This window comes from Panulirus ornatus, chromosome 11 (genome assembly GCF_036320965.1).
Source record: "Panulirus ornatus isolate Po-2019 chromosome 11, ASM3632096v1, whole genome shotgun sequence".
NCBI classification, from domain to species: Eukaryota; Metazoa; Arthropoda; class Malacostraca; order Decapoda; family Palinuridae; genus Panulirus; species Panulirus ornatus.
Window position 1 is genome coordinate 52524252 of NC_092234.1, and position 16704 is coordinate 52540955.

Here is a 16704-nt window from a genome sequence, read left to right on the forward strand (position 1 = left end):
TATAAATGGGATGTCATCCTCCTCCACCCATCCCGATCCCTTCTTAGACGACGACCCCCCCAAGGCGACCAATTAATGGAGTCACCCCTTCAAATATTGTCTTCATCATAACACAGTTTTTTTTCCCCCCCAGTCTATTTTTATCCCTTCCTAAAATTTTAAATTGTTCTGGAAATTTAATCTCACGAGACGACTAATTACTATAATCATTATCATTACTATTTTTATTATATTCGCCATTGCCCGCATCAGCGTAGTAGCGTCAAGAACAGAGGACATCATTATTATTATGATTATTGTTATTATCATTACAAGTGATTATTATTATCATTATTACTATTATCATTATTATTATACATTGCATAGTGAAATATATCGTGAATCGTTATCAAGCTCAGCTGTCGTGAATAACGAACAGATTCAAAAGAGAGAAATGAATGGGGAGATGAGACATGAATCAGCTAAGGGAACGTGGAATGAGACATGAATCAGCTAAGGGAACGTGGAATGAGACATGAATCAGCCGAGGGAACGTGGAATGAGACATGAATCAGCTGAGGGAACGTGGAATGAGACATGAATCAGCTGAGGGAACGTGGAATGAGACATGAATCAGCTAAGGGAACGTGGAATGAGACATGAATCAGCCGAGGGAACGTGGAATGAGACATGAATCAGCTGAGGGAACGTGGAATGAGACATGAATCAGCTGAGGGAACGTGGAATGAGACATGAATCAGCTGAGGGAACGTGGAATGAGACATGAATCAGCTGAGGGAACGTGGAATGAGACATGAATCAGCTAAGGGAACGTGGAATGAGACATGAATCAGCTGAGGGAACGTGGAATGAGACATGAATCAGCTGAGGGAACGTGGAATGAGACATGAATCAGCTGAGGGAACGTGGAATGAGACATGAATCAGCTGAGGGAACGTGGAATGAGACATGAATCAGCTAAGGGAACGTGGAATGAGACATGAATCAGCTGAGGGAACGTGGAATGAGACATGAATCAGCTGAGGGAACGTGGAATGAGACATGAATCAGCCGAGGGAACGTGGAATGAGACATGAATCAGCTGAGGGAACGTGGAATGAGACATGAATCAGCTGAGGGAACGTGGAATGAGACATGAATCAGCTGAGGGAACGTGGAATGAGACATGAATCAGCTAAGGGAACGTGGAATGAGACATGAATCAGCTAAGGGAACGTGGAATGAGACATGAATCAGCCGAGGGAACGTGGAATGAGACATGAATCAGCTGAGGGAACGTGGAATGAGACATGAATCAGCTGAGGGAACGTGGAATGAGACATGAATCAGCTAAGGGAACGTGGAATGAGACATGAATCAGCCGAGGGAACGTGGAATGAGACATGAATCAGCTGAGGGAACGTGGAATGAGACATGAATCAGCTGAGGGAACGTGGAATGAGACATGAATCAGCTGAGGGAACGTGGAATGAGACATGAATCAGCTGAGGGAACGTGGAATGAGACATAAATCAGCTGAGGGAACGTTGAATGAGACATGAATCAGCTGAGGGAACGTGGAATGAGACATAAATCAGCTGAGGGAACGTGGAATGAGACATGAATCAGCTGAGGGAACGTGGAATGAGACATGAATCAGCTGAGGGAACGTGGAATGAGACATGAATCAGCTAAGGGAACGTGGAATGAGACATGAATCAGCTAAGGGAACGTGGAATGAGACATGAATCAGCCGAGGGAACGTGGAATGAGACATGAATCAGCTGAGGGAACGTGGAATGAGACATGAATCAGATGAGGGAACGTGGAATGAGACATGAATCAGCCGAGGGAACGTGGAATGAGACATGAATCAGCTGAGGGAACGTGGAATGAGACATGAATCAGCTGAGGGAACGTGGAATGAGACATGAATCAGCTGAGGGAACGTGGAATGAGACATGAATCAGCTGAGGGAACGTGGAATGAGACATGAATCAGCTGAGGGAACGTGGAATGAGACATGAATCAGCTGAGGGAACGTGGAATGAGACATGAATCAGCTAAGGGAACGTGGAATGAGACATGAATCAGCTGAGGGAACGTGGAATGAGACATGAATCAGCTGAGGGAACGTGGAATGAGACATGAATCAGCTGAGGGAACGTGGAATGAGAAATGAATCAGCTGAGGGAACGTGGAATGAGACATGAATCAGCTAAGGGAACGTGGAATAAGACATGAATCAGCTGAGGGAACGTGGAATGAGACATGAATCAGCTGAGGGAACGTGGAATGAGACATGAATCAGCTGAGGGAACGTGGAATGAGACATGAATCAGCTGAGGGAACGTGGAATGAGACATGAATCAGCTGAGGGAACGTGGAATGAGACATGAATCAGCTGAGGGAACGTGGACTGAGACATGAATCAGCTGAGGGAACGTGGAATGAGACAAGAAAACGCAGGAACGTATACTGACTTTAATCAGTCGTGGATTGGACTGGGTTATAAAACCTAAGCTTATAAAACCAAGCACTGGAGCATCTAAGGCTATTCAGCATTCTTAATACAGATTATAATATTCTATCTTACAAAGTCATTATATAATATATATATATATATCCCTGGGGATAGGGGAGAAAGAATACTTCCCACATATTCCCTGCGTGTCGTAGAAGGCGACTAAAAGGGGAGGGAGCGGGGGGCTGGAAATCCTCCCCTCTCACATTTTTTTTTTTTTTTAATTTTCCAAAAGAGGGAACAGAGAAGGGGCCCAGGTGAGGATGTTCCCTCAAAGCCCCAGTCCTCTGTTCTCAACGCTACTTCGCTAATGCGGGAAATGGCGAATAGTATAATATATATATATATATATATATATATATATATATATATATATATATATATATATATATATATATATATATGCATATACACAAACATACTCACATATATACAAACATAAACATACATAATATACAACTGAATAGAAATCGTTAAAATTTATAAAAATTAATTTGCTTTAAAAATTCCATTAATTTGTCAGTGTGACTGTTGTCTCTGAGCAATTCATTCATGGACCTGCCATGTGGTCAATTTATTCTCCGTTCTCGATTAAAAAACAGAAAACATTCCATTAAAATGTATTTTACTGTCAAAATCAGATGGACAGATGTGACAACACAGGGAAAACCCGTCTTTCTTCACAGCTAGACTTCAAGTAGATATGGTGGCTTTTAACCTAAAGTCGAACGTACGGTAAAACATGAAACTCCTGTAGGAACGTAGAACGGAACACCCTACCGAACGTATAACGAAAATGTGAAGGAAAGTATAACGAAACATAAAAACGTATAAGGAAACATAACATTCCCTAGGCTACGTCGTATTTACGGAGAAGACACACACACACACACAAAAAAAAAAATTTAATTCACATCTAAACTTACCTTTCCTTCCTGGTGGGGCGGGGCACGCGATAATACAATGGCGGACGAATTATACAATAAAATACAACACAATGACAAGCTACAGGAAACCTCTGTAAAGACGAACTTTATATGTGGGTATTCACACTTGACATTCGCCTCTGTCATCACCACACAATATGGCCACGCTAATGAGTTTACTAACCAGTTCTCACAGCATTTAATTATGCTTTCAACCAGCTGCCCAACTATTCCGCGGGTAATTTACGTAATATTTCCATTTCTTTTTATTTTTTACATTTTTTCTTATATCAGTTTTACTTATGCATCAATGGCTTACACGGTGAATAGATACAGTACGTGTATATGAACACAAAGGATTTTTATGAGCCGGGGATACAAAAGTGTCTGTCTGGCTTGAAAAAAAAAAATATATATATATATATAGGTTCTGGGAGACTGGCTACTATAGTGGGAGAGAGAAAAGAGGAAAATCATCCACAGGAAAAAAAAGAAAAAAATAATCCAGTATCATTGAAACGGTGATGACTGAAATGAGGTGAAACAAAACGAGAAACGAACGACAGAGAAAATCCAGTGCACACACACACACACATACACACACACACACACACACACACTTACACACACACTCACACACACACACACACAAATATAATTACCTTGTGACACTTTATGAAGACTTCATATTCATAAAGGCTGTTTTTCAGTATCTCTGTCCTAGACCACTTGACTTGTGTGAATATTACGGTATCAGGATTGTGAGTTCATTCAGTAAATGTACTCATTAGAGGTTCCAGGTAATTAGACGTCCTAAGTAATTAGAGGTCCCAAGTAATTAGGATGTCCTTAGTAATTGGAGGTCAACATGTTAACAGTTCCTAAGTAATTACCCCTTCTAACAACTGAGAGGTCTCAGATATTTAACTATCCTAAACTACTTCAGATGGTCTAACGATGACTGTTATGGTACCAAGCATTTTAAACTCCTCTCACATATTTACCAAACGTAAATACATCATCTACAATCTTACGGAATCACTTACAAAAAAAAATATCACAGTTAACCATAAACACAATTAATATACTAAGACAATCGTAGAAAATGGCTCCCTCTCTCTGTATACACGAAGTAACCAGTATTTCTGTAGAAATATGCAGTATCTTACCGTATAAGATTATCTTGAAGTGCCTTACCCGGTAAATGGAGAGAGACAGTGATGCCCGCTTGAGGAGAGGCCACTTACCTTGTATCTGGTAGAAAGCAGTTACCCCTACCCGGTCTGGGCAGTCGAAGGATATGGGACCCTGAGAGGGGAAAGAAAACGGTGTCAGTTTACGTAATGGAAAAATATGGGGGTAAAAAAAAAGAGCAAATATTTTCTGGTCTGCGTAAATAAATGATACTAGATCAGTAAATGTAGTTCAGGGGGATGGAAAACACACAGCTACAGTGGATGCGCAGTGGGATAAAAAAGAGATCAAGCCTGGGAACTGTGTAAATAAAACACATCCATTAGTGTTTATACATGCATACACACGCTCATGCCAGGGTCGCTTCCTCGAAATTAGCTTCGCTGTCGACCAGTGGCGTGTCGATTTACTGACACCGATACACTTCCTGATCTGTGTGGGTAGCTTAATGGAATGTTCTGGAGTCCTACGTGAGCATGTTTGCGGATGATGCCAAGGTAATGAAAGATATAAAGAGAATGGAGGATTTTATCGACAGGGAGACATAGACAACCTTCTCTATATATGTTGGTCTAATGCATATCGGATGACATTCAACGTAAGGCAATGTACAGTGATGAGGGTGTAACACGGTGGCAGAACGCCCCAATATGAACACCATAAAGGAAATAACCTGCAGGAATCTGTGTGTGTGTGTGAGAAAAGGGCCTGGAAGTAGACATCGTCCCTGGCAAACACTAGAACAGCGTTCGGGTGTATATATGGATGAGGAAACACCCAGCGAGCTCATCACATCCTACATCTGGCCAGAGCGAGTATATGCTCTTAACGGAGCACAAGAAGCTAATAGGTCCAGAGAAGGTCAACAAAGATAGTAACCGGAATAATGAGAAATGAGTTACTGTATACGGTCAGAGGCTTTAAATTTGTCTACCACGAAAGAAAGAAAAGTGGGTGGGGGGAACCTTACATAACCTCGAAGTTAATCAACCAGTTTGATGGTGTCAGCAGTGAGCCGTTCCTCTGAAGGTGCAAGGACTGGGCAACCAGAGGACATTACAATCCATACATGACTTCATAAATGAAGACACAATGCTAGGAAAAGGAAACATGACAATTATTACCACATCTTCAGAGGACTAGTTACACAGCTGTAAGTAGTCCTTATATGTGGTAATACAGGAAAGCGCTCAGGATTCTTTCCTTTTCCTAAAGGTATGTCTGCATATATATATATATATATATATATATATATATATATATATATATATATATATATATATATATATAGATAGATAGATAGATAGATAGATAGATAGATAGATAGATAGATAGACAGATGAATAGATAGATATATAGAAAGATAGACAGACATAGATAGCGAGAGTGAAGAAATGCAATTACATATGATATTTGGCAACGTGACCAGGCTAGCGCGTATCGCTAACAGCAAGAAAATCTAGTTATGAATAACGAGTCGCGTGAGTTGTGTCGTGAGCGAAGAGACTCTCTATACGTGTGGACTGAGAGCCAGCAGCCCAAGTGTGGACGAGACAGAAAGAAAAGACAACAACCTGGGGTACAACACAATGGAACTTGAAAGCCACTGAAGTGCTGGCTGACTCCTGCAGCCTTCGTTAATTAAGCCCTCCCGATACCCAGTTGGGTAGTACCTCCCTAGTCGGTCGCCTAACCCCCCCTTACCCAACTGAGAGAGAGAGAGAGAGAGAGAGAGAGAGAGAGAGAGAGAGAGAGAGAGAGAGAGAGAGAGAGAGAGAGACTCATGATGGCTGCCACCTGGCGTCCTACTCCCTCCCCCCCCTCCCCTGAGGTACCACTGCCCCCCCCCCCCACATGGTACCAACGGCAACATAACGATGCTAGGAACATTATTACTAACTACCAATTCCTTCCCCCCACCACCCCCCCCCCCCCTCCAGCTCAATTACCACCCTCACGTCCTTAAATACCGGAGCCACATTCTTCACCGTCCTATTTTCACGAACACTGCGAAGCAGTTGCCTTCCTACTCAGATGTGATCATGGGCACAAGAACACAAGAAATTAGGCTCCCATTACACTGGCGTGGGCGGGGCGTGGCGTGGCGTGGCGTGGCCCACGCTGCAGTAATCATGCCACCCGCATCTGCCTCCAACTGTTCTAGTTCATATTCATTATGCCTATCTGGTGCACTGAGGATCATGGATTATTAACCAGGCATCAAAATACCCAAGACTCTCTCTGTAGAGTACTGCTGGCTGAATGGATGTACAATAGAAAATATATGATGTACATTACGGCAATCACAACTGATACGATCTGATTAAAATAACTGATTAAATGATTTATAGACTGGCAGCTTTATTTTTTATGACAAAGATGAATCCAGTAAGGTCAACGTGCTCTCAGCCATTGAAGCAAAGGCATAAAAAAGAAAAAGCGGTCAAGATAGACAAGAGAATAGTTGGTGGTGGTGGTGGTGTGTGTGTGGGCCGCTGACGGTAGGGTCCCGTTTTCGGTGCGATGGAAGTGACAGTTAGGCTGCGTCTGTCTGTTACCTAACGCCACCTTCTGTGTCTTTCAAAGGAATGATTCTATCACTGACTCAAAGAATAAACCATATCAGTGACCAAATAAACCTACCCGAGGAAAAAAAAGGAAAAACTTAAAAAAAAAAAAACCCTCAATTTTCTTCTTTCAGTTAGGTATCATTTCACAAAACATTAAGCTACACACACACAGAACTGTCAGCACCCTCCAACGCTGGCGTGTACAACACTTGACATCCAACTGCCGCCAGCAAGCAATTACCGGCCCTTTAACAACCCCACCCCATTTTGACACCACTACAAACCATGTCCAACGACCCTCCAGACTCTCAAAACAATTACCCCAAAAGTGGCGGCCTCCCGCGCGTGTGTGTGTGCAATCATTCAAGGCTTAGTGAGGCATTACCATAGCGCCACACCACACTAGGCTGCTATCACGTTTAAAAACGCTCATTCACGCCACAAATTCATTTAATTATTCTGGTTTAATTAGTAACTGAAACTCTAGGTTATCAGAATTAAGAGCTTTGTCACTCAATAAATTCATTTTGATTTATTCTGGCTAAATTCATTAGCTGGGACTGTATGCTATCAACCTTAACTTTTATATTTTTTTTTCCTTACTTGATAAATTCATTTGGTTATTCTGGATTTATTTATGGAATAGAACCCTGCGTTATCAAGCTTAATGACTTTCTTTTTTTTATTTCTTACTTGATATCATTTAGTTTTTCTGGTCTTACTAACTGAGACTTTAGTTAAAGTATATCTTAAGAGCTATTTTACCGAGAGATGCGTTTAATCAGACCCGTCTTATTATCACATGGCTCAAAGGACTTTTAAAACGCTTCTACGTTTCTTTCAACACGTGAAACACTGATCACATAAATGAGTTACCAAAAATATCTAATTTTCATATATATATATATATATATATATATATATATATATATATATATATATATATATATATATATATATATATATATATGACAGCCTCGCAAAAGGGGGAGTCCAGAAACACAGTTAAAAAAAAAAACTCGAATTATTTCTGGTCTTTAAAATGTGCTCTAAATCTTATAATAAAACTACAGAGATGACATATATGCTTTCGGTAAACAGGCCCCTACATCGTATTCTAATGACAGTGTCCACTTGTAAAAAAACAAGAGTAACGTAATGCATAAATGAAGTGGGAAAAACCAGTTACGCCTGCCAACCTAGCTGGAGCACACACGCCTCACATCCATACAAACACCCGTTTTCGCTCTCTCAGAAAACGATCTTTCTTTCTACACACATTCTTCAGCGCTCCCAGAACCTTCGCCCGCCTCACTCATCCCATGACTCACTTCCACTTCCATGGTTCCATTTGTTGCCATGTCCACTCCCATGCATCCAAAACACCTCACTCCCCAAACCATTTCCAGTCCCCCCACCACACACACACACACACACACACACACACACACACACATATTGGCCATCCTTCCAATGTCCAGCAGAACTGGCTGAATCTCCGACAGCATACATCATGACAGCATATGATGAAACAGATCCAGTGTTCACGGTACAAACTTACGATACTGGAACAAGGAATTTAACTTGCTTGTCTAGGACATTCATTTACCAGTATCTTACTCAGTTAAATCAGCTTAAACTTTTACTACGTCTTAGCTGCTGCTGTAATCCTTCCTAGGCTGTCCATGGATGATGCTTTCACATCCTGTTACCATAAACAGATCACCCCTAATTGGTCGTCACATTCTCCATCTTAATATTTTTACGAAGTGCTTGCTTAACTTACGTGCAAGCACTCTAAACGCACACAAACACACACCAAAAAAAAAAGGAAGGAGGAAGTTGAGGGATGGAGGTGTTAAAGACAAACCAGCAAACTACAGACAATAAAAATGGGACCAAGAAATTAGATGTTTTTTTTTTTTTACGCCACATATAGCTCGTGAAAGTGACAGACAGACAGCAAAGACAAATAGGCAACACTGAACATGGTTCACGTTCACTGTGTATTTCATTTCTTGGTTGATTACGATCCTCGACCAGTTGCCGGTCTGTCATTTTCCTGACCGTACAACCTGGTTCACAAAACTGTGCATTAACCTTGAAGATCTTCAACACGAACAACTTTAAAATAGAACAATACTAACGCGAACAACTTTAGAATAGAACAATACTAACACGAACAACTGTAAAATAGAACAATAACACGAACAATTTTAAAATAAAACAATACTAACACGAACAACTTTAAAATAGAATAACGCTAACACGAACAACTTTAAAATAGAACAATACTAACACGAACAACTTTAAAATAGAACAATACTAACACGAACAACTTTAAAATAGAACAATACTAACACGAACAACTTTAAAATAGAACAATACTAACACGAACAACTTTAAAATAGAACAATACTAACACGAACAACTTTAAAATAGAACAATAATACTCGGATCCCTTCGAAAATTCCTCACTAGCAGAACAACTTCATCACATTGTTACTGAAGTTTCACATTACCTCTGCTGACACCATCATCATCCCCCGCTGTGGAGAGAGAGAGAGAGAGAGAGAGAGAGAGAGAGAGAGAGAGAGAGAGAGAGAGAGAGAGAGAGAGAGAGAGAGCTCCCTCGCCAAAGCAATGCATTCCATTACCAAGCCAAACATGGCAGGTTTGATGTGAGGTGACACCCCGAAGAAGAAAAGGGGTTTTTACACGACACTCTGACAGAGTAGTAAAGATACTCACAGACACTCCGCGGAAGCGAAGACCTTGCATAGTCTCTAGGATCCTGTCAGCCATGTCTTCCCGGGTGTAGTCGAACGTGTCGAGCTGGAAGGCGGCGGCAGCGGTGGCGGCGTCGTGGTGTTGGCTGTAGACGCCATGGCTGTGGTAGCCATACTGCCTCCTCTGCTCTGGCTCTGGTCGATGTTGACGTCCCTGTAACTAGTTTACTTCACCTTGACTAGGTTTCCTACCTTAACTAGTTTACTTCACCTTGACTAGGTTTCCTACCTTAACTAGTTTACTTCACCTCGACTAGGTTTCCTAACTTAACTAGTTTATCTTATCTTTACTAGGTTTCCGACCTTAACTAGTTTACTTCACCTCGACTAGGTTTCCTACCTTAACTAGTTTACCTCATCTCGACTAGGTTTTCGACCTTAACTAGTTTACTTCACCTCGACTAGGTTTCCTAAAATAAATAGTTTACTTCACCTTGACTAGGTTTCCTAACTTAACTAGTTTATCTTATCTTTACTAGGTTTCCGACTTTAACTAGTTTATCTTATCTTTACTAGGTTTCCGACCTTAACTAGTTTACCTCATCTTTACTAGGTTTCCGACCTTAACTAGTTTACTTCACCTTGACTAGGTTTCCTACCTTAACTAGTTTACTCCACCTCGACTAGGTTTCCTAAAATAAATAGTTTACTTCACCTCGACTAGGTTTCCTACCTTAACTAGTTTACTTCACCTCGACTAGGTTTCCTAAAATAAATAGTTTACTTCACCTTGACTAGGTTTCCTACCTTAACTAGTTTACTCCACCTCGACTAGGTTTCCTACCTTAACTAGTTTACTTCACCTTGACTAGGTTTCCTAAAATAAATAGTTTACTTCACCTCGACTAGGTTTCCTAAAATAAATAGTTTACTTCACCTCGACTAGGTTTTCGACCTTAACTAGTTTACTTCACCTTGACTAGGTTTCCTACCTTAACTAGTTTACTCCACCTCGACTAGGTTTCCTAACTTAACTAGTTTATCTCACCTCGACTAGGTTTTCGACCTTAACTAGTTTACTTCACCTTGACTAGGTTTCCTACCTTAACTAGTTTACTTCACCTCGACTAGGTTTCCTACCTTAACTAGTTTACTTCACCTCGACTAGGTTTCCTACCTTAACTAGTTTACCTCATCTTTACTAGGTTTCCGACCTTAACTAGTTTACTCCACCTCGACTAGGTTTCCTACCTTAACTAGTTTACCTCATCTCGACTAGGTTTTCGACCTTAACTAGTTTACTCCACCTCGACTAGGTTTCCTACCTTAACTAGTTTACTCCACCTCGACTAGGTTTCCTACCTTAACTAGTTTACTCCACCTCGACTAGGTTTCCTACCTTAACTAGTTTACCTCATCTTTACTAGGTTTCCGACCTTAACTAGTTTACTTCACCTTGACTAGGTTTCCTACCTTAACTAGTTTACTCCACCTCGACTAGGTTTCCTACCTTAACTAGTTTACTTCACCTCGACTAGGTTTCCTACCTTAACTAGTTTACTTCACCTTGACTAGGTTTCCTACCTTAACTAGTTTACCTCATCTTTACTAGGTTTCCGACCTTAACTAGTTTACTTCACCTTGACTAGGTTTCCTACCTTAACTAGTTTACCTCATCTCGACTAGGTTTTCGACCTTAACTAGTTTACTCCACCTCGACTAGGTTTCCTACCTTAACTAGTTTACCTCATCTTTACTAGGTTTCCGACCTTAACTAGTTTACTTCACCTCGACTAGGTTTCCTAACTTAACTAGTTTATCTTATCTTTACTAGGTTTCCGACCTTAACTAGTTTACTTCACCTTGACTAGGTTTCCTACCTTAACTAGTTTACTTCACCTCGACTAGGTTTCCTAAAATAAATAGTTTACTTCACCTCGACTAGGTTTTCGACCTTAACTAGTTTACCTCATCTCGACTAGGTTTTCGACCTTAACTAGTTTACTCCACCTCGACTAGGTTTCCTAAAATAAATAGTTTACTTCACCTTGACTAGGTTTCCTAACTTAACTAGTTTATCTTATCTTTACTAGGTTTCCGACCTTAACTAGTTTACCTCATCTCGACTAAGTTCTCGACCTTAACTAGTTTACTTCACCTCGACTAGGTTTCCTACCTTAACTAGTTTACTTCACCTTGACTAGGTTTCCTACCTTAACTAGTTTACTTCACCTCGACTAGGTTTCCTACCTTAACTAGTTTACCTCATCTTTACTAGGTTTCCGACCTTAACTAGTTTACTTCACCTTGACTAGGTTTCCTACCTTAACTAGTTTACTTCACCTCGACTAGGTTTCCTAAAATAAATAGTTTACTTCACCTCGACTAGGTTTCCTACCTTAACTAGTTTACTCCACCTCGACTAGGTTTCCTAAAATAAATAGTTTACTTCACCTCGACTAGGTTTCCTAAAATAAATAGTTTACTTCACCTCGACTAGGTTTCCTACCTTAACTAGTTTACTTCACCTCGACTAGGTTTCCTACCTTAACTAGTTTACCTCATCTTTACTAGGTTTCCGACCTTAACTAGTTTACCTCATCTCGACTAGGTTTTCGACCTTAACTAGTTTACCTCATCTTTACTAGGTTTCCGACCTTAACTAGTTTACTTCACCTTGACTAGGTTTCCTAAAATAAATAGTTTACTTCACCTCGACTAGGTTTCCTAAAATAAATAGTTTACTTCACCTCGACTAGGTTTCCTAAAATAAATAGTTTACTTCACCTCGACTAGGTTTCCTAAAATAAATAGTTTACTTCACCTTGACTAGGTTTCCTACCTTAACTAGTTTACCTCATCTTTACTAGGTTTCCGACCTTAACTAGTTTACCTCATCTTTACTAGGTTTCCGACCTTAACTAGTTTACTTCACCTCGACTAGGTTTCCTACCTTAACTAGTTTACTTCACCTCGACTAGGTTTCCTAAAATAAATAGTTTACTTCACCTCGACTAGGTTTCCTAAAATAAATAGTTTACTTCACCTCGACTAGGTTTCCTAAAATAAATAGTTTACTTCACCTCGACTAGGTTTCCTAAAATAAATAGTTTACTTCACCTCGACTAGGTTTCCTAAAATAAATAGTTTACTTCACCTTGACTAGGTTTCCTACCTTAACTAGTTTACCTCATCTCGACTAGGTTTTCGACCTTAACTAGTTTACCTCATCTCGACTAGGTTTTCGACCTTAACTAGTTTACTCCACCTCGACTAGGTTTCCTAAAATAAATAGTTTACTTCACCTCGACTAGGTTTCCTACCTTAACTAGTTTACTCCACCTCGACTAGGTTTTCGACCTTAACTAGTTTACCTCATCTTTACTAGGTTTCCGACCTTAACTAGTTTACCTCATCTTTACTAGGTTTCCGACCTTAACTAGTTTACTTCACCTCGACTAGGTTTTCGACCTTAACTAGTTTACCTCATCTCGACTAGGTTTTCGACCTTAACTAGTTTACCTCATCTCGACTAGGTTTTCGACCTTAACTAGTTTACTCCACCTCGACTAGGTTTCCTACCTTAACTAGTTTACTCCACCTCGACTAGGTTTTCGACCTTAACTAGTTTACTTCACCTTGACTAGGTTTCCTACCTTAACTAGTTTACCTCATCTTTACTAGGTTTCCGACCTTAACTAGTTTACTTCACCTTGACTAGGTTTCCTAAAATAAATAGTTTACTTCACCTCGACTAGGTTTCCTACCTTAACTAGTTTACCTCATCTTTACTAGGTTTCCGACCTTAACTAGTTTACTTCACCTCGACTAGGTTTTCGACCTTAACTAGTTTACTCCACCTCGACTAGGTTTCCTAAAATAAATAGTTTACTTCACCTCGACTAGGTTTTCGACCTTAACTAGTTTACCTCATCTCGACTAGGTTTTCGACCTTAACTAGTTTACTTCACCTCGACTAGGTTTCCTAAAATAAATAGTTTACTTCACCTTGACTAGGTTTCCTACCTTAACTAGTTTACTTCACCTCGACTAGGTTTCCTAAAATAAATAGTTTACTTCACCTTGACTAGGTTTCCTAAAATAAATAGTTTACTTCACCTTGACTAGGTTTCCTACCTTAACTAGTTTACTCCACCTCGACTAGGTTTCCTACCTTAACTAGTTTACCTCATCTCGACTAGGTTTTCGACCTTAACTAGTTTACCTCATCTTTACTAGGTTTCCGACCTTAACTAGTTTACTTCACCTCGACTAGGTTTTCGACCTTAACTAGTTTACTTCACCTTGACTAGGTTTCCTACCTTAACTAGTTTACTTCACCTCGACTAGGTTTCCTACCTTAACTAGTTTACTCCACCTCGACTAGGTTTCCTACCTTAACTAGTTTACTTCACCTTGACTAGGTTTCCTACCTTAACTAGTTTACCTCATCTTTACTAGGTTTCCGACCTTAACTAGTTTACCTCATCTTTACTAGGTTTCCGACTTTAACTAGTTTATCTTATCTTTACTAGGTTTCCGACCTTAACTAGTTTACTTCACCTTGACTAGGTTTCCTACCTTAACTAGTTTACCTCATCTTTACTAGGTTTCCGACCTTAACTAGTTTACTTCACCTCGACTAGGTTTCCTACCTTAACTAGTTTACCTCATCTTTACTAGGTTTCCGACCTTAACTAGTTTACCTCATCTCGACTAGGTTTTCGACCTTAACTAGTTTACTTCACCTTGACTAGGTTTCCTACCTTAACTAGTTTACCTCATCTCGACTAGGTTTCCTAAAATAAATAGTTTACTTCACCTTGACTAGGTTTCCTACCTTAACTAGTTTACTTCACCTCGACTAGGTTTTCGACCTTAACTAGTTTACTTCACCTTGACTAGGTTTCCTACCTTAACTAGTTTACTTCACCTTGACTAGGTTTCCTACCTTAACTAGTTTACTTCACCTTGACTAGGTTTCCTACCTTAACTAGTTTACCTCATCTTTACTAGGTTTCCGACCTTAACTAGTTTACCTCATCTTTACTAGGTTTCCGACCTTAACTAGTTTACTTCACCTCGACTAGGTTTCCTAACTTAACTAGTTTATCTCACCTCGACTAGGTTTCCTAAAATAAATAGTTTACTTCACCTTGACTAGGTTTCCTAACTTAACTAGTTTATCTCACCTCGACTAGGTTTCCTACCTTAACTAGTTTACCTCATCTTTACTAGGTTTCCGACCTTAACTAGTTTACCTCATCTCGACTAGGTTTTCGACCTTAACTAGTTTACCTCATCTTTACTAGGTTTCCGACCTTAACTAGTTTACCTCATCTCGACTAGGTTTTCGACCTTAACTAGTTTACCTCATCTTTACTAGGTTTCCGACCTTAACTAGTTTACTTCACCTTGACTAGGTTTCCTACCTTAACTAGTTTACCTCATCTCGACTAGGTTTTCGACCTTAACTAGTTTACTTCACCTTGACTAGGTTTCCTACCTTAACTAGTTTACTTCACCTTGACTAGGTTTCCTACCTTAACTAGTTTACCTCATCTTTACTAGGTTTCCGACCTTAACTAGTTTACTTCACCTTGACTAGTTTTCCTAACTTAACTAGTTTACCTCATCTTTACTAGGTTTCCGACCTTAACTAGTTTAACTCACCTTGACTAGGTTTCCTAACTCACCTAGTTTACCTCATATTTACTAGGTTTCCGACCTTAACTAGTTTACCTCATCTCGACTAGGTTTTCGACCTTAACTAGTTTACTCCACCTCGACTAGGTTTCCTAACCAGTTTACCTCATCTTTACCAGGTTTCCTATCTTAACTAGTTTATCTCACCTCGACTAGGTTTCCTAACTTAACTAGTTTATCTTATCTTTACTAGGTTTCCGACTTTAACTAGTTTATCTCACCTCGACTAGGTTTCCTATCGTAACTAGTTTACCTCATCTTTACTAGGTTTCCGACCTTAACTAGTTTAACTCATCTCGACTAAGTTCTCGACCTTAACTAGTTTACTTCACCTCGACTAGGTTTCCTACCTTAACTAGTTTACTTCACCATGACTAGGTTTCCTAAAATAAATAGTTTACTTCACCTTGACTAGGTTTCCCTACCTTAACTTTTTTACCTCATCCTCAACTAGGTTTTAATACACTGGACTATGTTATCCTGTTACCCCAATTAACTATATTACCTCAATAAGACCACTGCATCCTTTGATTAGAATACCCCCAACCTATATTAAGGCGATCAAACCCTCACGGGCTAGGCTACCCAAATCCTTGACCGCCCCCAGTACATACATACCATCAGAAAATCTTGGACTTTTCCCTCTCTCTCTCTCTCTCTCTCTCTCTCTCTCTCTCTCTCTCTCTCTCTCTCTCTCTCTCTCTCTCTCAGGCTGTATTCAAGCATTCCTCCCAGTGGGCCAGGCAGAGAACTCTCACATCCTTTCGCCCGCCCCGCATGCATGCTGCCTTGAGGGGGGGTTAGGCTGGAAATTCGCCTCTCGCATTCACTGGGTAAAGGAAGCAAGGAGGGAGTGAGGGAGGGAGCGGAGGAGCGGGGTCGGCCGCTGACGATGCAGCCTAGCTCGCACTGGTAACCAGCCCTCCACCTCCTCCTCCTCCTCCTCCACCCGCCGGAACAGATGACTCTAATCACAGACCGCATATTGAGAGAGAGAGAGAGAGAGAGAGAGAGAGAGAGAGAGAGAGAGAGAGAGAGAGAGAGAGAGAGAGAGAGAGAGAGAGAGAGATTTCCCC

General features: G+C 40.5%; 1 protein-coding gene across 1 annotated transcript in view; it reads right to left on the minus strand.

The window, feature by feature from the left end:
* LOC139751150 (uncharacterized) overlaps positions 1-16704 on the minus strand; it is a 97818-nt gene that overhangs the window by 12728 nt on the left and 68386 nt on the right. The window contains exons 5-6 of the mRNA XM_071666249.1: positions 9945-10136; positions 4677-4737 (exon numbers count right to left, since the gene is read on the minus strand). Of these exons, the coding sequence (XP_071522350.1) occupies positions 4677-4737; positions 9945-10136 (253 nt within the window). The remainder of the gene's footprint in view (positions 1-4676; positions 4738-9944; positions 10137-16704) is intronic.